The 27121-nt window shown below is 55.5% G+C and overlaps 1 protein-coding gene across 2 annotated transcripts in view; it reads left to right on the top strand.

Moving 5' to 3' along the window:
* Positions 1-27121, top strand: part of SDK2 (sidekick cell adhesion molecule 2) — a 249546-nt gene that overhangs the window by 134645 nt on the left and 87780 nt on the right. For both annotated transcript variants that reach the window (XM_032319521.1, XM_032319520.1), the window contains exons 3-5: positions 9727-9833; positions 21216-21363; positions 26775-26908. In XM_032319521.1, coding sequence (XP_032175412.1) covers positions 9727-9833; positions 21216-21363; positions 26775-26908 — 389 coding nt within the window. The remainder of the gene's footprint in view (positions 1-9726; positions 9834-21215; positions 21364-26774; positions 26909-27121) is intronic.

Here is a 27121-nt window from a genome sequence, read left to right as displayed (position 1 = left end):
TCTACTCGTCCAGAGAATGTTCGTTGAGCATTTTTTCAGGCGTGGCGCACAGGGGATACGGGACTGTGCACAAGGCATGACCTCAGGGGGACACATACAGGCACATAGAACATTATATTCACTTGTGACAAGTGTGCCAGCTCTGGCAGGAGAGAATTCTGGGACAACCCAGGGGGCATTCAGGAAGGCTTCCTGGAGGAGACATCCTGTTACCAAAACCCCAGTTTGGCTGCCCATCGCTCAAAAAGCCGCTATTTGAGAGACTAATTTTGATTGGAAAGGAATATCAGCTTTATTCAGGAGACCAGCCACCTGGGGAGAAGGCGGACTCTTGTCCCAAGCTGGCTCCGAGGTTTCTGCATGGCCCAGAGATGTTTAACAGGGTTTGATCAGTTAAGGGAGTAGAGCATTCTCTGACGTTTCTTGATGGTGTACAGACTTGATGATGCCACATACAGAGTTGTCTTGGTGCTTGGGGGATTGTGCAAGAAGTTCTAGTTCCTTGATACCCGGTGGGGCGGGGGGGAGCGGTGCGGGTAGGGGAGTGTGTGTGTAAGAGAGCCTGGTGCTGTGCACAAGTGCTCTTGTCTTTCTGCAAAGGAGGGCACAGTCTCCAGATGTGCCAGAGGAAGTCATTGAGGTCATGGTGTGACTTTAAAAAAGAAAGACATTTTGCTAAAAGATCACTAGGCTAATCAGAGAGCCCAGGCGGCTTCAACAGATTTGCTGGCCTCTGTGGCCTAAGAATGTTCCGGTCCTTCATTCTCCAAGGCCAGCCGTCTGCGGATCTCAAAAGAAAGCAAATGAGCTCTGTGACAGGTCAAGGGCTTTAGGTCTGTAGGCAAAGAATGTGTTCATGGGCCCGACAGCGCTTACAGCCCTGCCACAAGGCAGAAAGGGAGGGACCCTGTGGGCTGAGGGGCCTCTGGCGGAGAGGTGAGGGGCAGAAGTGCCAGAAGTCTGGTAGAGCTGGAGAGTGGGGCCAGCGGTGAGTTTTCCACTTCCTGGAGGCCCGTGTCTTCCCAAGCACCTGTGCCCAGCCCGGTCCCTGCAGGCTACAGGTGCCACAGACGCCTGCGGTGTTAACAAGTCCCAGCTGCTCCCACATCTCTCTCCCTCACCCGCACCTGGGGGCACCCCGGTGCTCCCAAGGTTCCAGCCACCCCCCTGTGGCCACAGGGGTGACGCTGAGGCAGGAGAAGGGGTGTGAGTGCGTAGACCCGGCACCTGTAACCCGGCATCCGTCTCCCCATATTCTGCAGTCAGAGTCAGGGTCCTCCCCTTCTGTCTGTTGTGACACCCTCCACCCTGCAGTCCTCCAGGTGGTGGGGGCACCCGCTGTCCCCAAGTCTCCACTCTCCGAATGTCTGCGGTCTGTCAGGGGTGAGCCCATGACCGTCTCACACCTTCCGAGGATCCCGGGGACAGTGATGCTCACCTGGCCTGGGCCTCAGTGCCGCCTGTCCTATGCCTGCTCCTGCTCCTGCTCCAGAGGACCCTCGGGCCTCCCTCAGCACCCCACCACCACCACCAGGCTGCCACCTCCCTTCCAAGGGTGACCCCTCCCCCGGTCCTTCCCCGCGACACCATTAGCACAAGCCACTTGGGCGCGTAACACTCTTCCCGAAGGTGTGGGAGGGGAATTGCAGCACAGGCTAGAAACGGCTGAAAATAGAAGAACAGAAATCACGGCGCCTGAATTGCCCCACCAGCCCTCACCACGGCGGGCATCTTCCTGACATCATCCTCCCAGGACCAGCCGCCCCCAAGAACCGTCTACTTCCTGTGCGGGGGCAGCTTATGCCTCCGTGTGTCTGTCTGTCTGTCTGTCTCTCCCTGTCCCTCACTCACTGCCTCTCCCTGCGTCTGTGTCTCTCTCTGGTTCTCTCTCTCTCTGTGTCCCTGCATGTGTGTCTCTCTGTGTCTCTCCGCACCCCACCATCTCTCTGTCCCTCTCTCCTTCTCTCTCGTCCCTCCGTCAGCAGTCTGTCTGTCTGTAAGGGGAAAGAATGTAGATAGTCCGCACTTCCTTCTTCCAGGCAAACCCCAGAAAGGAGAGAAAGGAGAGACCCCAAACTATGGGGTTCACGTCCCCTGAGGTACCTCCCGTCTGTGGACTAGACTGCCTCTGTGTGCGAGGTCCTCATTCGCCGTGTGACCTGGGCTGGTTACTTAATTCCTCTGGGCCCTTTTCTCATCTATGAACTGAGCTTCCTGTTCGCATAAGCCCCCTCCGGGATCGTGAGCTTTGGCGGAGCTGATGTCTGTTAGATACATGACGCTTTTTATTTTAGTGCTAATTACGTTAATGATATAATGGGACATTACTATTATCTATTTTCTGGTACATGTACTTTCCCCTTTAAATCACTGTGGACAGAGTTTTGCTTTCTTTCCTGAGGAATCTTTGCAAAAGCAAACCCATGAGGTGGGGCCCGTTTCCAGCCTGACGCCGCCCCGCGGCCAGTGCTTAGAGCACGTGCTGCCTGCCTGCTGCAGGAAGAAGGGAGACCGGGTGTGTGTCCCCAGGTCTGGGAGGACACCTGTGCACACTGGGACTTGCTGTGTCTCCTGTCGCCCAAAAGCCCATGGAAAGAGGGAAGGAAGCCTGGGTCCCCAGAGCTCAGCTACCCACCACCGTCCCCACAGCCTGTGTCAGTCTTGGCAGTCTGTGGTGACACCTGCAGGTCCAGAGCCCCCGCGGACCCCCTAATGGGTGGAAAGGCTCAGCTGCTTCCCCCACCGACCCCCACCCCCCCACTCCGTCTGAGCATAGCTCACTTGAGGCAAAGAGGCCTTGTGGCTGAGTCACAGAGAGCCCACATCTTAGTGAGGGAGCCCAGGGAAGGGGCACGGGTGGGGAGGATCTCTTTGCCCCAAACCTCAGTCCCTCCTTGTCCAGCTTCCCTCCTCCCCACACACGATCCTTCTGGAGAGAAAAGCCCTAGCATCAAGGGGTCAGTCCCCAGGGGCTCCCTTGCCCCTAGATGATGTGGTTTGGTGGGAGAGAATGTGTGTGTGTGCGTGACTGGACATCCGCGGGTCCTGAGTGCATCTGAGTGTGGCAGCCCGGCGTGCTGGGGCCTCCCAAACAGGGTGGATCGGGGTGCCTGGGGTGACCTCAGATAGGACTGGCTAGACATGGGGTCACCCAGGAGTGTTACCTGTGTACATGAGTGTGTACCCATGAGTGTGTGGGCTGTGAGTATGCACGTGTACACGTATATATACACTGAGCACCTTGCGTGAGTGTGCACAGATGTGCATGACCATATGCACAGTGTGTGCAGGTATGCATGTGTGCAAACGTGGGTGTGTGCGCAAGCACTCGTGCTGGGTGTGTGTGCCCATGTGTATATGTTGCATGAATATACTTGTGTGTGCACAACTTCATACACGTGTGCATGAATGTGCATGCCTGTGGGTGTAAGCGTGTGCACGTGGGTGCAAACACGCGAACATGCCTGGGTGGGCCTGCGGTGTTGCGTGCGTGTGTACACACGTGTGCACACGCGCCCACCCCCCCTTCTTCTGTGTGAGCATCCGTGCGTGCCTCTCCGGGCGTCTGATTTATTAACGAGGACAATACAAGGAGAGTGTGCCTATTACTTGTGGTGTCCGCATCAGCTCCTGACAGCTTCGTGGAATTGAAATATCTTATTTAATGCGAGTAAGAATCATTTTAAATATCAACTGTGACACTCAAGGACTCGAACCGAAAAGGGCACTGTGTGTTTCCTCCGGTGCCAGAGAAGACGCCACATTTGTTAGGTCCTCGTTTTCTCCCTGCCGGGCTCGTGTTGCCGAGAGTCGGTCATCTGTCCGGACTTCTCCCCGCCTCACCGTGAGCGCCGCACCGGCAGCTCATCTCTCCATCTCGGAGGAGGGCACTGAGCCGCAGGGTCCTGCGGGCCAAGTCAGGACACTGTGAGGGGGCAGGAGAACTGTGCGGGTCATTTCCTCCCACCCTGGCCAAGCCCTGCCCCAAGGCTCTCCCCCCAGCCCCACTCTCCCGCCGCTGCACTTGACCCACTGATGGGGACAAAGCAAGGCTTGCTCAGCGCTGGCCACTCTGCCACTGTTAGGAAGCCTGAGGAAGCCCAGTTACGTGCACACACGTGCAGTTATGGAAAGATCTCCTTGCCACGCAAAGCAAGGGGAACAGCTAAGGGAGGCCCCGAGTCTCCTGCTGTAGAGGGGAGGGATCGTGAACTTGCATTTGCTTGTGTTTGCATAGAGAGGTTCTGAAAAGCTACTCAGGAAGCGAGTCGCTGTAGCTGTGTGTGCGCGCGCGTGGACCCGGGAGTGACCGGGCAGCTGGGGCACGGGAATGGGAGAGAAGTTTCCTGTGTGCCTTTTCTCTGAGTCTTTGCGTCCTGTGAATATGTTTCCTAGAAGGAATCCATCAATAAGTGGTCCTTTGAGAGAGTCTCGAGGTGGGTCACTCCAGGTGTTCCCCAGTCCCTCAAGCCGTGACTTGTGACTCTTTGTCGTCGGAGGGAGAATAAAGTTTCAGGTCAGACAGGAAGAGGTGCCCCTTCCCCGCCGTCCCCTGCGTCCCCAGAGCTCAGGGTCTGCACGCAGAGGACACAAACCAAGGTGACCAGGAGGTTGGGAGGTCAGGCTGGCGGCAGGAAGTCCACTGGGGTCAGGAAGCTGAGAGGAGTTGCCTTTGGAAGCGGATCTGTCATTTTCACTGTCGTCAGTGTCCCTGAGGAGGCAGAAGAGCAGGGCACCTCCTCTGCTGGCCGCTGAGGGGCTGAGGTCAGGCTCCTCTACCTGTAAAGGGGCCATGGCAGGTCCTTCACTGGTGACTGGGGTCAGTTGGGGTTCACACGCCCATGGGGAAGCCAGAGAATTTGCAAGGCAAGGGAATCTGACACTTGGTGTGAGCCCCTCCTGGATCCCCTGGCAGGAGGATCTGAACCTGCTCTGAACCTGCGCATCTCACCCCATACCTCCCACTCCCCACCAGTGACTCATACACCTGCTCCCTCATCTGTCAAGCATTTGTGCCGCACGTGCCGTATGCCTGGCGATTATGTCTGGGGCCTCTTATGGTGAGCCCATCAAAGATGGCATCATTGTCCCCATTTTACAGACAGCAAAACTGAGGCTTGTGAGGTTCTATAATGGGCGGAGCCCAAATTCTTAAGAAAGAGTAAAAGGGAGGAGCACCTGTCTTAGTCAGTCAAGCGTCTGCCTTCTGCTCAGGTCATGATCCCAGGGTCCAGGCTCCCTGCTTGGTGGGGAATCTGTTTCTTCCTCTGTCCCTCCCCCACTGCTCGTGCTCTCTCTCTCTCTCTCTCTCTCTCTCTCGAGCTCTGAAATAAATAAATAAAATCTTTTAAAAAGAGAGAGAGAAAGAAAGAGTAGAGGGAAAAGTCAAGCCTAAATTTTTCGGAGTCAGAGGCTCCAGTTCTGTCTCCAGTGCCATGCTCCCCCTTGGGTAGATCAGGTGTCGGGCAGTCCACCCATCCCTGTGCCCCTGGAGGGGACCCAGCCGGGGCCAGGCTCCTCCACTTCCCTGCCAGGTCAGCGGCTGCAGGTGGGTGGGGCAGACGGCTCTGCGGGTGGCGTGTGTCCAGAGGAGCCAGAAGGGAGCACTTCACGGATAACGAGTGTGGCTACTGTCATGACCAAGGCTGCGTACAACACACTAGATTTGCAAGCTGAGATGCTGGCCAGCTGCCCCGTCCACCCGCCTGGGAGGCAGGGAGACCGAAGCTGCCATTGGGGTGGAGTGAGCGGGCTTCCCTGGTAGGAAAGGCAGTGGGCGGAACTGTTACTTTAAATAATGTTGCCATCCACCCAGAAATAGGTCTCCCAGGCGGGGATGAGAGGGAGGCTAGGGGATGGAGAGGAGACTGCACCCGGCTCTGCCAGGCCACGGAGCGTCTGGCCTCAATTACAGGGGGACCGACGGGAGGCCCAGGACCAGTGCCCCTCTTCTGGCCTTGGGGGAGCCTGCAGCCAGTTGACCTTCCCTGGGGCCCCAGGGGTTCCTGGCTGAAACAAATAGAAATAGAGCCCTCTGCAGAAATCTACTTTTATTAAAGTTTAAATTTCACCACGCGTCACTGACATCAGCAAACAGACCCGCATCCAATGAGTCCCTGGTGTCTGTTTTATAATGTATACTTAAATTATATGCTCAAAGTGCATTTTTACATTTTATTTTTAAAATAAAGGCAATATATGCATACAATAAAAGAAATTCTGATGGCACAGAAAGACATAAAAATAGAAGTTTCCCTCCCTCCCCACCCAGCACTTCTCCCAAAAGGGAGGTAACAGGTATCCATCGAGTAGCTCCGTCTGGAAAACGTTTTCTGTGCCTACATGATATATATGCAAATATATACATTTTAGGTACTTGTATCGTATGCAAATATATACATTTTCCGTAAGTGTGATCGTGCGTATGCAAATATGTACAAATGTGTATACTGTTTCATTTACCCACATGGTATCATACCATTTACGCTCTTCTTTTTTTTTTTTTTTTCCTGGTCCACAAATTGAAATTATTTTTACTGGGTCATTTTGCATGATCGTAAACATCAAACGAAGGGTGTGGTAGCCCGTGTCCGCGCAGGGCAGCTTATTGAGAGCCATAACCATCCGGCATCACTCCGGTCGCTGACGCTCCGCCGGGGCACTGCTCGGCTTCCTCCCTCCGTGCGTTGCTGTTTCCATGAGCCTCTCGCCCTCTCCAGCTTCCACTTCCTTTCCGTGCTTCATGCATCTCGGAGACCATTCCGTCTCGGACAGACACGGGCTGCTCGTTCGTCCTGCGGCTACGGCATCGCTGAACGGATCTGGTTGCATTCTCGACGGACGTCTGGGTTGTTTCTGGTTGTGTGTTTCTCTCTGCCTTTGGAAGCAAGGCCACCTTGAGCATCCTTACACCTGTGTGTTTGGCTTGGTTTGGTTTGCTACATTATTGCCGCATACCTAAGAGGCCAGCTCGCAGGAGTGCAGCCTCTGGGTCAAAAGGCTTGCCTGTTCTCATTTTGATAGATTTTGCCCCAAAGGCCGGACCACTCTGCACTTCTGCCTGCAGATCTGGGGGCACACCTCCCCTCCCCCTCACTCTGGCCAGCGCTGTGCCTGATCAGACATGAAAGTCTTTGGCAGTCTGATGTGTAAACATTGTCTTGTTGTGATTGGTCTTTCATTGTGATGGAGGTTGAACATCTTTTTGTTAGTTTCAGGGGCCATTTCTGTTCCTATTCCGCTCCCTGCAGCTTTTTAATAATTTTCTGACTCTGTTTTCAAAGCTAGAGAGCCGTTCTAGCCAATCTCACCTGCCATCTCTCCTCTCCGGTCACCCCATCGTTTTTGAGACCCAGACCGTTTCCCCAAAGCTCTCTCCTCTCCCTGCGGCCGAGGCAAGTGAGGCTGGTAAATGGCTTGAGGGTGGGGTGGAAAGAGAAGGGGAAATGTGCCAGAGCCTGGGTGCCTGCTATCTCCCTTCATCACACCTTGCACTAGTGAGGGACAGATAAGAGCTGCAGCCGGTGGCAGAGATAAGAGGCTTGGACAGCCAGAAGGTTCTGAATCGTGCTGCAGAGACAGCCAGAGCCAGAGCATTCGGGAGTCCCAGGATGGAAGCGTGGGGGCCTTTGGAAATTGACGTCTGCATTGAACTGGTTAACAGCTGAGCTTGGGGTCAGGCAGGCTCTGTGGGACCCTGGCCTCGCCTCTTAGCACCTACCTATGAGACTGCCTGGCAGTGAGGCAACATCTCTGAACCTCAGTCTCCCCCCTGCCAAAATGAGGGCACTGGAAAATACACCCCTCCAGGAATTAAGTGAAGGACTCTCATATTAGCCCCACAGCTGTTTGCCTTTGTTCACATACAACGAAGAGAGTGAAGCTAGGATTAGTGGGTTTGCATAAAATTTAAGTTTACAATTTGTTAAAATTGCTTTTATGCTGAAATTACATTTCTTCTCTATGACCTCAAAATGTCCTTTTTAGATAAAATGCTGACCATTTCTGTTTATTTTTCTCTCCCTGCCTGGCATTTTTTAATATTATCTTTTTTTTTTTTTTTTTAAGTTTTTGGTTGCTAGACTGTTTGTTTGCTTTTTGGTTGGTTGGTTTTAATGATCTTACTTGGCAAAGTAAAAAGTTGACAGTCTTATGTCAAGCCCATTTTTTTAAGTGTTACTGGTCCATGATATCCAATAGTCTGGGAACTGCTGTGTGAAATGAAAAAACGTAGGAAAAGTATTTAAGACCACGCCAGAGGCATAGCTGGCACTCAGAAAGTAACTGTTGTTGTTTCACGATTGTGAAGTGATGATGATGGTGGGTTGGTGATGATGATGGTGGTGTTGGTGATGATGAAGGTGATTGTGGTAGTGATGGTGGTGGTGGTGGTGATCGTGGTGGTGGTGGTGGTGATCGTGGTGGTAGTGGTGGTAATGGTGTTGGGTGATGGTGGCAGTGGTGGTGGTGTTGGTGATGATGGTGTTTGGTGATGGTGGTGTTGGTGGTGTTGGTGGTGTTGGTGATGGTGATGGTTGTGTTGGTGATGGTAGTGATGTTGGTGGTGTTGGTGATGGTAGTGTTGGTGGTGATGATGGTGGTGGTGGTGGTGATGGTGATGGTGATGGTGATGGTGATGGTGGTGGTATTGGTGATGGTGGTGCTATGGTAGTAGTGGAGATGGTGATGCTGATGGTGGTGGTGAGTTCCTGCTGAAACTTCTGTAAGAGAAAACTTAGCAACTCTTGAGAATAAGGTTGCTCTGCCCCAGGGTTGCCATAGCCTAGGGACAGGCAGCAGTGAGCTTGTCCACCAAGTCACCTGGACAAACGCTAGGATATCCAAGGATGGAGGAGATGCCTAGGCACAAGCTCCTTAATCCTTGAGGTCCCTACTGGGCCATCTACTGGCCAGAGACAGGAAAGGTGATCCCAGAGGGGATATCAGGGGAACTAGCCCCCTCCACACCAGAGAGCACCATGTGCCCGTGTCTTACCTGCCAGAAGCCCCTCTCACCGACTTGGCCTGGCCTCCTCCCTGCCCCTAAGCCATGTCAGTGCACCACACACCTGCTCTCTGGCTGCCTTTCCCCCAGCAGCAGGCGCCCGAGGGTCCTTCTTGGGCCCCTCCCCTCCCAAGGGTTGATCCTGGTGCCAGGGCCCACACGTACAGAAAGCCGTCCTATCCTGCTCGGAAGGCTCTGCCTCTTCCCTCCACAAAGCGGCTGGGAGCTGTCTGGAACGTTAAGAGTGAGATGATGCAAAGCATTTGGGGAAACATGTGAACGTTCCTGCCTCTGCCGACCCCATCCATTTCAATGAATATTTACAGTACGGTCCTGAACCTGGCCAAAATAGAATGCCCCCACGCCCACTTTCCCAGTCCTGTGAGTCACAGGCAATAAAGGACAGCAGCCTCCAGCAGAGGACCTCCAGTCCTGTAGGCCAGGTCACAGCCAGGGTCAAGGGCTCAGGCACAGCACCTCCCATCCATGGGAAAAAAATGCAGGCTGCTCCCTAGGCACTGGAGCAAAAGGCTGGTTGCCCTTGGGTGGGACGTTTCTATGGATAGGGACCTTTCTGTGACTCTAAGACGTGGCCAGAAAATCCAGAACTCCCTGGTGCTCTCCATTGGAGAAGAGGGTGACCTCCACCAACTGATCCCAGTGTGACATGTGCATCCGTGCACCTGCCGGCCTTGCTCACTGGCTGTCTCATCTGCCCCCAGGTACATGATCACCAGCCTGGACCGCACCCACGCGGGCTCCTACCGCTGCATCGTGCGGAACCGGATGGGCGCCCTGCTGCAGCGGCAAACTGAGGTCCAGGTGGCCTGTGAGTAGTATGATGGGTGACTTGGGGGCCGGGAGGGGTGTGAAGCAGGAGGCGGTCTGCAGGGTTCCTGCCCACCCCCAGGCTTGGGGCAGAGCCAAATCCCGGCCGTAGCTTTCCATGCTCGTTGGGCCCTGATGGTGGCCCTTCCTGCCTATCATGGGAGTGCCCTCGTTTTGTGGTTGCCGGGTGCTCTCAAGGCTGCCCCACTGATAAGTGACGCACGCATCTGCCAGCTCAGGGTTTAGCACTCTGTGCGTGGGACTAGCTGCTGCCTCTTTCAAAGTGCCTCACACTTGGGGGTTTAACGATGGCCCGTCTGAACCTCTCCAGCTCTGACACTCCTCTCCACAGACTTGCTGGTGCCCACCCCTGGACCCTAACCTTTCCCTCCTCTGACTTGCTCACCCAGGAGCCGTAACGGCGAGCGGGTCCCACGGTCCGCGGGGTCATTGGGAGATGCCTTATGGTGGCACCATGACCCTAAGAGGAGGGGCGGGGAGGACGAGTCTAGGTGTTTGGAGGAGCCAGGTGAGCTGATAGTGAAGTACAGAGACACCGGTAGTCCCTGCACCGGTCCCCAGAAGGACGTTCTCAAACGGAAGAAGGGAAGGCAGCTTCACAAGGAGGCCTCTCAGGGACCCAGAGCACCAACCAACACCCTCCTCCTGAGACTCAGCCTCCCCGTCCCCGCCCTGCCCCCCTTCCTGAAATAGCTGCTGTGTGCTAGAGTCAGCCTCATTCTGGGCTCTTCCAGGGGCAGAGGTCTGAGGTAGCACAGTGGGACATGAGACCGCGGAAAGCCTTAGTGAGCCTTGAAATTAAAAAAAAATAATAATAAGGGACACCTCCTCATCCAAAGCCTACAGGGGATCGCCTCTGAATTAGCCCAGGAGAGAGCTTGCTCCTCGAACAGAAGTAGGGGAGAGAAATCTAAAAGGAAACCTCAAGCGAGGCGAGGAGTGTTGATAATAATTATGGAAAACAACCGTAATCAAAAGTGGAGGACGGATTGTCTCCATAAATCAGCACTAAAGGCAACTCAGCTCACTCAGAGGAGTGGAAAAGCCCAGAATTAAAATGATGGATCAGGACACTGTCGGCGGCTGGAGAACTCCCGGGGAGCTTCATTTAGCCGGTGCCTGAGGTCCCACGGGGCAGGGGCAGAGCCGCAGACCAGCCTCCAGAGGGACCACGCGTGCAGGCGGGTGCTTGTGTGCAAGGGTGCGTGCGTGAGTGTGGCTTCACGCACGTGTGTGTAGACGCATGTGCATGTGCATGAGTCTGCTGCTTCGTGCCCCGCGTGCGGGAGACAACCCATGTGCACATGCAGGTGTATCCGTGTACGTGTGTGCCAGCCTGTGTGGAAGGGCACACGCCGGGGTTGGTCTGCCTCTTGACTCACCTCGGTGCTGGTGATACCGTGTGTGTTCAAGTCCGTGTGCGTGCAGTTGAAACACCATCCAGGACACGGTCTCCCTGACCATCTAGGCTCATCCAGAGAATTCCTTGAGCTGCTGTGCCCAGTGCACCTGGCCCGCGCCTGCCCGTAATACTCCTCCAGTCAGTGAGCGTTACTGCTGGAATTAATATTCTGTAGCAGCATACCGAAGAAAAAAGAAACAGACCACAGAACGGAAGGGCTCCTGGCGCACACTCTTCTGACCAAATGCAGAGCAGTGGGCTGATGCAGCTGGCCCTTGAAGCCAGCTCAGCGTCTGCCCCTCACGGGGGCGTCCCTGTCCCCCTCAAAGCCACATGGCAGCCTGGGCTTCGGGAGCCTCTGCACACGGTCACGGCCAGCATTACTCCCAGGCTCTATGGGGCCGCTGCTTAGCTGTGCCCGTGTGGCAGCAGGTAGTTCCTGGCAGAGAGCAAGAGGTACCTGGAAGGGCCCGGAGGACCGAACGCAGTGGGGACACCCAGGTTCACCCTGTTCCTGACTGCGAGCTGCAGCTCCCAGGCCAGCCCCAAGAAGCGCTCCTCAAATGTCACAGCCGCCTTTCTCTGCGGTGTCATAAAGAAGCAGCTACTGCTTGCAGCCCTTCGGACCTAAAGCCAGAGGTGTGAGGGGAAGCCCTGGGAACTCCAGGGGGCAGTTGAGAAAAAACACTCACCCTAATACGTTAATGACGGTTTCACTGCGCCCCCTCTCCTCCCAAGGTGGCCACGGTGGGACGGAGAAGGGAAACTCACCTCCCCGTCCTGTCCCTTGCTGGACACACTCATCTCATCTGGGCTCTGGTGGGGGGGGGGGGTTGTTTCTCTCTCCCTAGTTGTGGAAGTTGAAGAATCTGTTGCCCAACCTGTCCCCCAACCCCTCAAACACTTTCCAGGATCCCGGGGGTGGAGAGCGGGGAGACCTCGCAAAACCTTCCCACCGACAGCATCACACTTTCCCACCTGTTGAAGGGCAGTGCACACCCTTCTCTCCTGACCTTACCCCGCAAGGCTGGTGGGGAGGAGGCTGCCTAAGTCACACGGCGAGGGAGTGCCAGAGCAGGACTTGAACCCGCAGCCGCCCGATTCCAAAATAGCCCCCTCACCTCCCTGCCATCTAAGATCAGGAAGAGAGAGACCAAACTGGGGTGGGGTGAGGTGCTCTTCTTGGCTCTCGGCAGAGGCGAACAGATGGAAAGGCCTACAGGTACTTCCTGGGTGGTTTTGTGCCTAAAATAGGATCATGCCATGGATTTGGGGGCGGGGAGGGGTCAGGAAGTGTGGTTTCCATCCCCAGCCTCGGCACTGGGTAGCTTAGGACTCTGGACCCCTGGTGTATGTGTGCAGCAGGCGGGGGGGGGACAGACAAAGAGGAAGCATGGCCTCATCCCCCTGGAAAGGGGGGCACGTGCCCCAAGACCCCTTGGAACAGACACGGATTCAAGCCCATGTCCCTCGGGAGATGCCAAAGGAGATACAGCAGAGCCTCTGGAAGGCTCCCTCTGCCAATGTAATTATGTGCCTGTCTTTCTTCCGTGGGTTCCCAGGACAAGTCTGAGAGACAGGAAGGCATCTCAAGATGGGGAAACTGAGGCTCAGGGAAGGTAGTGGACAGCCCAGGTTCTCACAGCCAGCATTTCTGCCTTCCACCTTCTCCTGTCTCGCTGTCAGGACACTGTAGGGTCCAGCCATGAACCGCCCCCCCACCCCCTCCCATTCAAATCCAGGCTCGGCTCTCCCTCGCTGTGTGACTTTGGTAAAGTTACTTAACTTCTCTGTGCTTTTGCTTCCTCTTCCCTTTGTGTCCTGGAATAAGCATTTCAGCTTTCTCACTCTGGCAGCCTTTGCAGCTCACTCCCGGCCACATGTCTGCTCTCCAGAGCTGAGGCTGGGGTAAGGCAAGTGAGACAAGGAGGTGCTCTCCCTCCGCTACTCACTGTGCACAAACAGGACGCTAAGAGCGGTGCCTCCTTAATCCTCACCCAGTCCCAGTCCAGGGGCTCTCCCGGCTGTGCCCTGCAGCCCTCCTGCATCTGTCTGTCTGTCCACCGGTCTCTCTTACACAGTGACACAGATGCCCACCGTCTAAGGATGGGTGGGCAGCGGCTGCTTCTCCAGACCCCTCCGTCTCTCCTGGTGGGTTTCTGCATCCCAGGGGCGGAAGCCTTTGCCCTGGGGCTCCAGGCAGCCTGTTCCTGGTGATGCTGCCCTCCCAGGCTCCTGCCGGGACTGGGCCAGGCAGGACCCACCTCTGGCTCGCACCCCCCCTTCCCAAAGAGGGACTGTGCATTGGGTTCTAACGAGAAATTAATAAGGCAGCTGTGCTAACAACTAATGATAATGGCAAAGTCGTTACAAAAAGATTCTTTACATGTTTTTAATTACAGCAATTAAGAGGAAGTCAATAAAACATCCACCCCCTCCCCAGCTCCCTCTCAGCCTGCAGTCCCCGCCCCCCGCCCCAGTCTCTTCTTTGTTTCTTTAAAGTTGCCATAAATTTCTGGCTTGGAGCAAGCTGGCTGACAGGCTGAGAGTGTTCGGAGAAGCTTCCTGGGTCAAGGAGCCTTCCAGGCTCTCTCCACATCCACATCCTGGGGGCAGCAAGCCCACCCACAGGTCACAGGGCAGAGGGCCCCTGTCCCATCTGGAAGCCACCTGTACAAAGAGGGACATGAGGGTATCGAGTCTGTTGTTGGGGCTGATGCCGGAAACGCCACCAATGGGCCAGCCCATTTTTCTTAATTTTTTTTAAAGATTTTATTTATTTATTTGACACAGAGAGAGAGAGAGAGAGATCACAAGTAGGCAGAGAGAGTGGGGGGGGGGGGTAGGGGGAGGCAGGCTCCCTGCTGAGCAGAGAGCCCGATGCAGGGCTTGATCCCAGGACCCGGAGATCATGACCTGAGCTGAAGGCAGAGGCTTAAACCACTGAGCCACCCAGGCGCCCCTTTCTTAATTCTTAACCTGAGTGTGAGCATTGAGTGTGGACTGTTCACCGGCCATGCTGTAGTTCTAGAGAACATGATCTGGTCTATCTGGAGCATTTTGCCTGAATGTTTCACTCACTCGTGCAACTACTACTGTACTCCCACTGCGTGCTGAACTGTGTTCTAGGCAGTGAGGACACAGGCAACAAAACCGGGACACCTGTTCCTGCCCTCAGGAAAGTAGTAGGGTGCCATAAAAGTTAAAAGGTGAATATATGATAGAATATAGAGCAGAGAAGCCCGTGGAGAGAAAATAAAGTGCAATAAGGAAAAATGAAGCCAGGTTACAAGAGATGGAGGCTGGGGCAGCCCCGTCTCAGATATCCTATTTGATATAGTGGCTACAAAAGGCCATCTGGGGAGGCGACATTGAACAGAGTCTCAAAGGAAGCAAGAGAGTAAGGCACACAAAGAGATAAGGTCTTTCCAGCTAGGGAACAGCAAGTGCAAATGTCCTGTGGTAGGTTTGGGTATCTGTTCCAGCTAGGGAACAGCAAGTACAAATGTCCTGTGGTAGGTTTGGGTATCTGTTCCAGCTAGGGAACAGCAAGTGCAAATGTCCTGTGGTAGGTTTGGGTGTCTGAGGCCAGGGTCGCTGAAGCAGAGTGAGGGAAGGAGAGAGTGGAAGGAGGTGTAGCTGAGGAACGGGGGCACTAGGGACACATGGCAGCATTCAAGAAGAGGTTGACGCTTTTGCTGTTACAGTGCAGTGGGAATAAGGATGCACAGTGGAGAAGAGGCATGATGCGATCTGATTGGAGGGAGAAAGCACTGTTTCCCGAATAAACAAAACCACAATGAAACACTGTCTCGTGTCCACCAGATTGGCAAAAACCAACAAGTCTGGCAAGACCAAGAGAGCATCTCCCATCCGTGTTGGCGGGAGCACGAAGGGGTAAATGGGCGCAGATTTGGAAACAGTTTGGTGTTATCCGGTAAAATTAATGTGTGCACGCCCTGCCACCCAGCAGTTCCGCCCTTGGGCTCATGCTCGAGGGACTCTCTTAGCCGCATGCACCAGAAGATCCCCAGGAGACTGTTCTTAGCAGGACAGCAAAACCCAGAAAACGGACCCAGCCTGCAGGTACACTGTGCCCTCTTGCCACGTGGACACCCATGCAGCCGCGACAATGACTGGACTGAGTGTAAGCCCAATGCTGGAGCTCACACACACACACACACACACACACACACCAGCAAATCACAGTAGATGACATACAAAATAATTCCAGCTGTAAAGGGCTTGGAACCAGACTACATTAACCCTAAATTGTTTAAGGAGGCATTTCTGTGCGGCAACACTTGGGGGGAATTGCCATAGCATTCGGGGCGACAGTTACCTCTGGAGAGGGAGGGGACGCACCTGGGGATGCGGGGGACACCGTGGCGGGAGCAGGGAGGTTTGTTCGTGTTCCGTTCCCTAAGCTGGGTGGCGGGTATGTGAGCGTTCGTTCTCGTCCTCTGCAAAGTATCCGTGTAATGACATTCACTCTTCTGTATGCGTGACATACTTCATGATAAAAAAAATGCTTTAGAAATAAATAAAGCAATGAACGTATTCTGAAGTGGGATGCCTACTTCACAAGATCTTTTAAGATGTAACAAAGACATCAGGAATTTGGAGGCCCCTTGCAGCTGTGCCCGAGGCTCACACTTCTTTGCTCTTTGGGGAGTTCGTTGGGAAAGGCGGCTCAGCGCCGTGGGCATCACGCGGTGTGTTAACAAGCGTGGACCTCGGGGAGCAAGTGCGAAACCCTTTATCTGTTTCCGCCCTAATGTGCATGCATTTTCCCAGGGGTTCCTGGGTCCCCAGGCTCTGCCAGCATGTGACCTCCCTCCCTCCAGCCTGCCTTCTGCCCCGGCCCGCTGAGTGGACGCCTTCTTGGCCCCTTGCTGCCGCTGTGCCTTGGGGCCCGTGAGCAGAGTGAAGGGCTCCGTGAGCGGGTCCCGGAAGCCCACTTGACTCAGTGCAGTGGAGAGAATGGGAGGGCGCTGGGGGCCTGAGAGCCATGGTGAGGCAAGGAGATTATGGGATGGAAACGTGGAGGAGGCATCAGTGGCCGAACTTGGACCAAGAGCAGCTGTGCCCTTCCTGCCGTCCCTCCCACCGTCCACATGTACATCCGTGCGCCCGTGTACAGTCATCCGTCGTCCTGCCCGCCCTTCCTGCACCCACCCCCTCCTCCCTCCGTCCATCCCTCTGTCTAACTCCTCCCTCCGATGAGGGCGGTGGGGGGGTGGGGGGAGGCAGGCTCCCCGCTGAGCAGAGAGCCCGATGCAGGGCTCGATCCCAGGACCCTGAGATCATGACCTGAGCTGAAGGCAGAGGCTTAACCCACTGAGCCACCCAGGCGCCCCTTCCTTAATTCTTAACCTGAGTGTGAGCATTGCGTGTGGACCATCCATCCATCCATCCATCCATCCATCCATTTATCCACTGAACAGACCCACTTCCCAATGTCCCTTGATGTTCTTTCTCTTGCTCTGCTTAGCCCTGCTCTCCTGTTTCCTGACACTCACGCACTCTTCTTCCTCTGGACCGTCACACCGACACCCCACCACACGCACACACACCCACTTAACTAACACCTACTCTTATTTATGTTTCCGCTTAGAAGAAGCCTCCCCAGCTCCGCCCCCAGTCTAAAAAGTAGGTCTCCCGCGGCTGCCTCTCACAGAAGAACCCCGTTCCTCCGTCCTCACGGTTGTCACAGTATGTCACTGAACATCTGACTCTTAAGTCCCACAAGGGTGGGGCCCGGGTCTTTCTTCACTGCCTCCCAGGACCGGCTGTGCCCTTCCTTCCATCCCTCTCACCAAACCTACATATGCGGGTCCAGGCATCCATCCTTCTGCCCGCCTTTCCCCCATCCGTCCCCTCTTTGTCTTCCTGTCTTCCTCCTTCCCTCCATCCATGCATCCCGCAGCAGGGGCTCAGTAAGAGCCCCCACATGATGGCATTGGGTGAGTTCAGAGGGAACCCACTGTGTGTGGAGTACGCCGCTAGCTGCCCGTCGGTTCTTGCTGATGAAGGCAGCTGCCTCTTGACGCTTACCGTGTAGTGGGGTGAGAGAAAGAATGTGCGCGAAGCTTGTTAAGGCAGGGGTGAGTTATGAAGGAAGCAGAGAGGAAATGTGGTGGCAGGGGGGCCAGGTTTGAATGCTGGCCCTGCCCAGCCCTGACTGCTTAAACGTTGGATAAGCCACTCTATCTCCATGAGCTTTAATTTCCTCACTGACGAAATGGAGCTAATAAAACTAGAGAGGGGAGAAAGAAACACTATTACCATGAAATTGCTTTAAATTGTTCAAATATATCTTCAGAGTTCTGTGAAAAGTTTTTTAAATAGATAAAATTATTGTGAGGACTGGAATCAATGTGATTTATTGATGCAATTTTTTTATAGACAGAGCCAAGTAATGGAAATTAATAAACAACTAAAAATGTGTATTTATTAGAGTCGTGCTGGCTGTGGTAGCATGAGCATTACGTGCACATGAAGTCCACCTAGAAAGAAAGCTGATGTAGGGTAAGCCACGGCAATCTCTGTTCTTTAATTCTGCCTGGTGGCATGGGATAATCTTTGCTGAAGAGGTCCATGTTTCAATGAAGCTGTGAAAAATGTACACGATTCTAATATTCTAATAATACAAACATTAGATATAATTTTTAGCACTTTAATATACTCTTCCAGTTTCTGTGTCTGCGTAACAAATTGCCGGAAAGCATAGTGGTGTACAACCATCATTTATTAGGCTCACCGAGTGGGTGAGCCTTGGATCTAGACAAGGCGCAGTAGGGATGGCTCATCCCCGCTCTGTACACTGTTAGAGGCTGGGGACTGAATTATGTGAGGGCTCACACGTTGATCTATATGTCCAGTGTGGGTGCTGGCTGTCTTCTGGGGACCTCAGTTCCTTTCTTCAGGCACCCTTCCCATGTCTATGTGGGCCAGCCCGAGCTTCCTTAAAACATGGCGACTGGATTCCAAGCAGATGTGTGAGGACAGAGAGATGGATCCAAGGGGAAGCTGCATCCTTTTGATGACCTAGCCTTGAACATGAGATACATAAACTCCAGCACCTTTGTAAGAAGCACATCTTGGATGGGAGACAAATATTGATGCCGCCATCTTTGGAAAGACACACATCTTTGGAAAGATCCGGACACACACGTAGTATCTCATGTGATCCTAACTACAACCTATGAGGAAGGGACTCTTCATAATTGCGTTTTGCAGAAGAGGACGTTAAGGCTTAGCAAGGTCAAAATTTTGCCCAGGGTCGTGCCTGATAAGTGGCAGAAGTAGGTTTTTTTTGTTTTTTTTGTTTTGTTTTGTTTGTTTGTTTTTTGTTTTTAGATTTTATTTATTTATTTATTTGACAGAGAGAGAGAGATCACAAGTAGGCAAAGAGAGGCAGAGAGAGGAAGGGAAGTAGGCTCCCTGCCTAGCAGAGAGCCCAATATGGGGCTCGATCCCAGGACCCTGGGATCATGACCCGAGCCGAAGGCAGAGGATTTAACCCACTGAGCCACCCAGGCGCCCCCAGAAGTAGGTTTTGAACTCAAGTCTCAGTGACTCCAAAGCCATTACCATTACATTTACTGCCTGCCGAGTGTAGATTAAGGATGCCAACAGTGCGTTCTCTTTCTTGAGATCCTTAATTGGCTGGATCCCTCTGAGATGCCATTGACTCGCGGCACCTTGGTGAATCATGGCTTGTTCTGGTGACATTCTAGGCAGGGGCCCCGCAGGCTTCTCAAGCCTGCATGAGAAGTAGGGTATAAGTAATTCAGCATGGCAGGAGGGCACATGATGTGGTGTGGGCATTAAGATGGAAAAGGTTGACTGGGGTCAGATTAGGGAGGGACCTCGAATCAAGCAAGGGGATTTAGACTTTCCTGGGACAATGAGGATATCCCAAAGTTTCTGAGCAAGTCAGCGATATGTCCAGAAAAAATTAATTAGGAAGAGCGTGAGAGATGATGGGTTGGGGGGAGCCTATGGAGACCTTGTTGTGGCGGGTGGTCAGAGCAGTTGGAGTGACAGGGTTCGCTTGGTGGTGGGCCTGTGGGAACTGGGGTCAGAGGGCTTGGTGAATGAGAGGGGTAACCAAGAGGAGGAATCAGAGGACTTTGTCAGGACAGGGAAGGAAGCACAGCACCACCGAAGGCTCCAGGGCAGGAGCAGGAAGGAGCTATACACAGAAGATCACGAGAAGGAGGTATGAAAGGCCAACATTTCTGTTGGGAATCAAGTGTTGGGTTTTGGAGCTCAGAGAAGAGCCAGAGCAGATAGGAGAGTCTTTGTAGAGGGGCTGTGATCAACATCATCAGAGGAGGGGAGGCAGTGTGGCAAGAGGAGAACCGAACCCAGGACTTTGGAAAAGGAGAGGGCGGGCACGTGGTTCTCAAACTTTGGCGTGCGGCAGCGTCCTGGAGAGAGTGAATCAAGCACTCAGAGATCCGGGTGCATCAAAGCAGGGCCTTTCCATGGGGAGGAGAGAAGGGTGGGGACAACTATGGGCTTACCAAGTTCCAGAGGATTCTGAGACCCACTGTTAAGAGCCACTAGCTTGAGCCCACCTGGTCATTCTCAACCTTGGCTCATGTTGGAACTACCTGAGCTGCTTCAGAAATACCCACACCTGCATCCCATCCGCCCCTTGGGGGACCTTAAAGGCCCCTCAGGGGGTTCGGAGGCTTAGCCAGCCTGGGGGATACCTGGTTGAAGGAGAGGGAGAAGAGGCAGCGGTGTTCGAGAGGTTGGGAAATAACAGTCAAAGCAGCAGGAGACCAGGTGGCTTGGAACGTGGCCCCCTGGGCAGGGGAGGGGACAGTGGGCCATGGGGACATGCAGCTCAGTGTTCGGTGGTCGGAACCTGATTGCACATGGAAACGCTGATGGTCAGCTCACACGCCGTACCAGGGGAAACAGAAATCTGCTGGTGAATTCTTGAACTTGGCATCAGCACTTTTTCTAATGGCCAAGCTGGGGACCATGATGCTTCTCACAGTTGAACGTGGACCATGCCCTTCACTGGGGGTCTGGTGACGATGCCCGTTCTGATTCAGTAGGTCCGGGGTAGGCCTGGAGACTCTGCATTTCTAGCAGCTTCCCAGGGGCGCCCAGGCTGCCGGCCCACGGACCACACTTTGAGCAGCAAGGATGTGCATTCATGTTCAAAAGTCCGGATGTTCAGCAGAGACACCCCTTCCTGTATCCAGCGTAGCCCTCTGCTACTAGACTCAAACCCTACCGCGGTTCCAGCCGCCAGGTGGGCAACCAGAAGTCACTCGATTCTGCTTCTCTGCTGCTCTCTTCCCCTTCTGGCTGACACACCAGAGCTGGGAGAAATGTTCCCTGCTTATCTGCCAGCAGGATAGGCATGTTTTTAAAAGAGCAATATGGTGTTTCCATTCACACATGCGTGGGCCTCCCACCCAGCGCAGAGGAGGAAAATCACCTCCTTTCTCCGTGAGCATCCGAGACCCCATCCTCTGCAGTGTACCCAGCCTTGCCTCCACCAAGAACCTGGCACACCAGCCCCATCAGCCCCGTGATACGCCCTTCACGTCACGCTGAAACCCCAACCGCCCTTCCAGATGCAGATCTGAGTTCAAATCCTGGCTCTGCCCCTTCCTAGCCCCGTGCCCTTGGACAAGTCGAGGAACCTCTCGGAGCCCGTCTGGGCAGTTTTTCCCTTTGTAAAATGTGTGAAATAATGACCAGCCTCTTCATGGTTGCGGGATGAATTGATCAGTTCACGGATATGGATGTAGACCCAAAAAGCTCAAAGAGGGACGTTTCCTAATGACGGGCTTCTAGGGTGGGGTGATGGGGTCAGGTGGGTGGTCTGCGCCCGGCGGCCTCCCTCCCCACGGTCATCCTGCTGCCGCCACACCCAGCGCAGGAGCTGGGCAGTCTGACCCCCACATCCGCTCTTCCCTCCTGCAGACATGGGGAGCTTTGAGGAAGGCGAGAAGCACCAGAGTGTCTCCCACGGAGAAGCAGCTGTCATCCGCGCCCCACGCATCGCCAGCTTCCCACGGCCACAGGTGACCTGGTTCCGGGACGGCCGCAAGATCCCACCCAGCAGTCGCATGTGAGGCCCTGCCCTGGAGGGGGGACCCAGGAGGCTCACCCTGGTGGGGAGGGGATCTGGGACCTCCCCGATGGCAAGAGAAGGGTGGCTTACAAGGAGGGGCTTTCTGGGCACTCCCGTGTGAAGACTTGGAGACACAACAGCTCGGTGGCTTTCCTGGGGAACCCCAGGGCGTTGGCCCCCCCTCAGCAGCTTCCCAAAGCACTTAAACCCCCAACAGTCAGCCACAGAAGCCATGCCCATCTGCAGGAGGGCGCTGGCGTGTCCCCGGCAGGGTGGCCGCCCAGCTGCTTCCTGTGTGGGGTGCGGGTGTGGCTGTGTGTGTTTTGGCTGCCGGGAGGAGGGGAGGCCAGGGGAGGCCCCGGCAGGGAGAGAAACACATGGCCCTTTCAGCAGTAACAAGGACCCCTCTGTGTGGCCCAGGGCGTGGGTTGTGGCAGCCAGTCAGGGGGTGCAGTTGCTGTGGAGCCAACACCTTCACAGGGCGCCGGGGGCAAAGCGTTTCCTCCGGGGACACTCCCGGCTCTCCTGATTCCGCCTCGGGGTCCGGAGCCAGCCTAGGCCCTTTTGGACTCCAGCTCTCCCGCCGCTCCCAGAAAACAAAAAAGACCACCTTTGTCCTGGTCCCCGCAGGCCACAGGTCAGCTGTGGGCGGAACCCATCCTCGGCTGCGGGAAGTGGGAGCCAAGATGGACAGTGCTTGCCCTTGGGCTGAGAGAGGCCTTAGAAGGATAGCATGATAGCATCCAGTGGCTGTCGCTCATTAAGTGGCCGCTGTGTCCTCGAACCTGGGCTGAGCACACTACACACGCCATCCTCTCCTAGATGGGCGTGTACCTCCCTGCGCGAGACACTGTGTCTCGTTCCCCTTTCAGTCCCCGGAGCGTACGCCCAGCTCGCACCCGCAGGAGGAATGACCGGCACCGCAGTCCTGCGAGGGGGCTGGCTTTGGCTTCGCTTTCTGGACAGGAGAGTCCCCCGGAGCTGAGCTACGCTGCCGGGTCTCACACTGCTGCTTCCAGGCTTCCCGACTCCAGAGTCAGGGTCCTTGGTTCTGTCTTGCATGGGAATTATGTGACAACAGGGACCCAGACAAGAAGGAGAAGAAGGATAAAGTGATTGTGCGTGCAGAGAATTGGTCCTGGTACAGTGATTCTCAACCTGGTTACCTGTTAAAATTGTTTTGGACGATTTAAAACGAGTTGATCTTTAGATCCTAGCCCTGCGCATTCTGGTTTGTTGACATGGGGTGTACCCCGGCACAAGCTCCCCAGTGACTCTGATGTGCAGCCACAATTGAGAACCACTGTCCTAGAATATGTCCGTTACCCACAGACACAGAAATGCTGCATAACAAAAGGTCCCAGGGGCTCAAGGCAGTGAACATTTCTGTGTCCTCTGAATGTGCAGACTGGGGGACCTTGGCTCGGTCTCCCTGACTCGCCTGGGGTCGGATTGGCGGGTCAGATTAACCAGGGGCTCTGCTCCACGTGTCCCGTCCTCCAGCCAGCTAGCGCCCGGCTTCTAGAAGTTGCAGAGGACTAGGGAGGGAGCAGAAACATGGATTTGCCAAGCTTCTGCTAACATCCTGGTGGTCAAAGCGAGTCACATGGTAGGACTCAGCCTCCAGAAGCAGGGGATGCACTGTGCCTCTTGAGTGGGAAGACCCGCGAAGTCACATGGCAAAGGGTGTGGCTTCAGAGCTGGGGGAGCACCGGGGTCGTCTTTCCGCCCGCCCAGGTTAACAGGCGGGTGGACAGACTCCTGCTGTAGGAGGCTCAGGCTTCCTCACACCTCCTTAAGGGTCAGTAAAGCCAGCAGAATGTGATTTACCCTTCACACAGACAGTGAGGCTGAGCTGCACAAGGGGGGCGTGGTGCTCCCCCACACAGGTGCGGAGACACCTGTGAACACGCGTGTCCCCAGCCCTCCCTGGCCCCCTTCTCTGAGGTTCTCGCTCAGCTCCAGGTATGCCCGTGATGGCAGCCCGCAGGCCGGTCACCGGGCCGAGGCCGCCTGGAAGGCTGTGTTGAGAAAGATGCTGAGGCCGCATCCAGACTCGGGGGCCAGAGCAGCGCTGTGACAGGTCACAGGGGGCGCCGTCGCCGCCGGAGGGCTCGTGGGCGCGTCTCTCCAGCGTCCGCTGTGGCAGATGAGAGCCTCTCTCCGCCCTCGCTCCCATCGCCCCGTGCCTCACACCGTGCCACCCCCTCTTCTCCCTCCTACCCTTCGTCCTCACCCCCTCTCCGTTCCCAACAGCCTCTGGCGCCGGGACAGAGAGATCTTGGCGCGCAGACACATGCCGCCTTCGTGGTCACACCCGCCGCCTTCCCGCCCGCTGCGGCGCTCCAGCCAAGCACACGAAGGAGGGCTGTAGAGATAGTATCTCAGCAGTTACAGCAGATTAATATTCCTGGCGGAGAGGAGAGGTCCCTGGAAGCAAATTCCCCGGCGTCTGTTTGCCGGAGATTCGTATCTGCTGCGCGCCGTCGGCCAGAGGGGCGTGCGGGGCGCCCGCGGCAGCTGCTGTCTCCGCGGGGCCCCCTCGCTGCCGGGGCAGGGACGCCGATTAGCCACACTTCGCCGGCGCCCTGGTGCTGCCAGTTGGAAAGGAGACAGGACGCCCCGCAAAGACCCATGCTGGGGGCTTCGGGCAGGTTCTACGATGATTTCTTTTATTCTTAATTAAATTACCAACGGGGCCCCCGTGGAGCCGAGGGGAAGGAAAGGTGTGGCTTAGTAGGAGGAGGGACGGAAGGCGGGGTGGGAGCTGGGCCAGTGATAGAAGTGGGAAAAATCGAGTCCGTTGGCGCCTGAAGAGTGTGGCTGGGGAACAGAAACCCATCCCTGCCTGAGAGCCAAACCCTGACCTCCGTGCCCTGTGCAAATTCCAGCAGCTTCCTTCAGAGTTGAGTGAGTCTGGGGTGCAGGAGGCCAGAAGGCCCTCTGAGTGCCAGGAACAGCTCTGTGCCCTTGGCAAGTGAGGTACGGGGCCATTCCAGAACCATCTATCGAGGGGGTGGTCATGCTGCAGAAAGCGGGAAGTCCAGGGACCTTCCTCAGCCACCTGCTGAGGGCAGGGGGAGGGCGGGTCAAAGGCCGTGAGGGCTTCCAGTCCCTCTGCCACGTTCGGAGCTCCAGCCCTGGCCCTGAGGGCCTCGATCCAGAGTGTTCTCCTTGCCCATAGTGCGAGTCAAGGCAACGCCAGCTGTAGGGACAGACCCCCAAATCCCAGGGGCTTAGCTCGTTTGAAGTCCCAGCAGAGGCAAGGGAGGAGAGGGACGCTCCTCCACAGTCATTCGAGGGCCCAGCTGATAGGGGCTCAGCTGTCCTCAGCCCTCTTCCGACTGAGGGGAGGACCTAGGAGTCACACAGGAGCCCTCAGGGTCCGAGCCTGAAGATGGCACATACCGCTTCTGCCGTATCCCCCCCAGCCCAGCCCCACGCCCCCACCCGGATTCTCGGCTGCTTGCGTGTCTCACTGGAAGGGGAGCCTGAAACAGGGATGAACTGCCCCCCGCTTTGCCCTCCCACCTGGAACGGGGCATCTCCACCACGGCCCAGTCCCCACTTGGGGCCTGAAAAACCGTTGTGTGGGTAGTACAGTGCGTTGTAGGACCCTTAGCAGCATCCTTGACCTCTACCCGCTAGTTCCTATCACAGCCCCACAGCTGTGATACCAGCACGTGTCTGGACATTGTCCAGTGTCCCCTGCAGGGTGAAGCCACCCCCGGTTGAGAACCACTGACCTAGAAGAATCCTTCATAATGTAGACAACATAGAGCAAAAGCAGAGATTAGGGGGTGAGGTGGGTCTTCCTGGTCAAGGAGAGAAAGCCCTGGACATGGGAGCCCTCCCTGGAAGCCAGAGGAGACTCAGGATAGGCAGGTGCTCGGGGAGAGTGACCTGGCCACGCCCAGTGCGCCCAGCTTCCAGAAACTTCCTTCAGCCACTCCTCCAGTGCCACAGTGTCAGGAGAGGGAGGGAAGTTCCCTTCAAGTGGTCCAGGGGCACTGCGGCTCATCACGTTAGTCCCCTCCCCAACCCTGGCCTGGCCCACAAGCTACACTAAAGGACCAGGACCTCGGCAGGAGACTTCCATGGAAGGAAATGGTCCCTGTTCCTGTCCCAGCTTGTCACTTTTGAAATATTTTAGCCTGGTGTTATCTGAACTTCCTATCAGCTCATTAACTGGAGGGTGGTTTTCCTCCAGGGGGAAAAAAAAAAATGGGTACTGTTAGGGTCCCCAAGAATTGGGGCGGGAGGGCTTTCCCCTCCCTACTTCCCAGAGCTCTGCTGGCATTATGAGACTCAGCCCAGGAACCCTCCAGAACCAGGAGAGAGGGGACACCAGCATGGCCCAGCTAGAGAGGCATTAGTGGGGATGTTTATTTGAAAGCCTGTTTAAAACTCTGTAACATTCACCTAATGGGAAAATTTGCAAAGAATTCAACTGGGTCTGTCCTTGTTAAACTAACATTAAGGATGTTTAACAGCTGTCTCGGGTACATCACATTAAAATCCGAGCTAGACTTGACAAACTAATGGTTTTGTTTGTCATGGAGAGAACCGGGGGCAGCGGGGCGGGGGGGGGGGGGGGGGGGGGGGGGGGGCGGGGCGGGCGCAGGCAGAGGGGGCGTGGGCGGTGCTCCTGGTGCTTTCTCCGCCATGTCAGATGGGGGTCCCAGCTTCCCACCTGGACCGGCACCTTTCCCTGCCTGCAGACCAGGTGCTGCGGGGCTGCATGGTGGAACCCCAGCAGAAGGAACCTGCACCCCACTGCCTAGCTGTCCTCTTTCCTCTTCAGCCCGCAACAGTTTCATTCTTGTTGACCGGCTTCGGGAAGAGAGCACCTGACGGCTCGAGAGGGAGCTGGGGGGGCCAGAGGAACCCCCGTCATGGGTGTTACAGGCCACTTGTGGCTTTGGGATCAATCCTAACAAATGTAGGATTAGGTTAAGACATCGATTCTGGAATGATCCTGCTCATCTCTAAATTCATGATCATCCGTCCTCATTTGTTCCTTGTTCCTGTCCACTGAATGGATTTCTTTGGTGCTGGACCCTCCTGGTGCAGGGAGGGTCACACTCAGCATCGAAGCTGTGATGAAGGAAAGAACGGAAGGCCATGGGGGCTCGGACGCCCGGGACCAGGCGTGGGGTGGGGGCCGGGAAGCCTCCCGGGGATGGTCTCGGACCTCTGTGCCCGTGCTGGGTTTGGGTCCGACCCCGGCACCGACGGCATGTTGGGATCCTCTGCAGAGAGTCATGCTAGAGTTGAGGCCGTGAATGGTCCCAGGAGTGGGGCTGGAGGAGGGGCTCCAGGGGCCTCCGGCTTCTTGTCCCCACGCCTGTCCTCCAATGCTCAGAGCCCCCGGGCCCCCATGTGACAGATCCCTTTCCTCTGCACAGAGCCATCACCCTGGAGAACACCCTCGTCATCCTGTCGACGGTGGCTCCCGACGCAGGCCGCTACTACGTGCAGGCTGTTAATGACAAGAACGGAGATAACAAGACCAGCCAGCCCATCACTCTTGCCGTGGAGAGTAAGTAAGCGGCCAGGCCCGGGACGGATGGAGGAGCGCGTCATTAAATCTTGGGAACGGGGCTCCAGGGGGTCGTTGGAAAGATGGAATGGTGGCGGAGTGCGGAGGCTAGAGTAGGGCAGCGGAGGGGCCCCGAGGAATTGGAGGCGGAGCCCCAGCACTGGGAGCGCGGGGAGTGGAAGCAAGGAGGGAGCCGAGCGCCAGACCCCATCC

This window comes from Mustela erminea, chromosome 18 (assembly GCF_009829155.1).
Source record: "Mustela erminea isolate mMusErm1 chromosome 18, mMusErm1.Pri, whole genome shotgun sequence".
NCBI lineage: Eukaryota > Metazoa > Chordata > Mammalia > Carnivora > Mustelidae > Mustela > Mustela erminea.
Note: the sequence above shows the minus strand (reverse complement) of the source record. Positions and strands in the feature narration are given on the sequence as shown.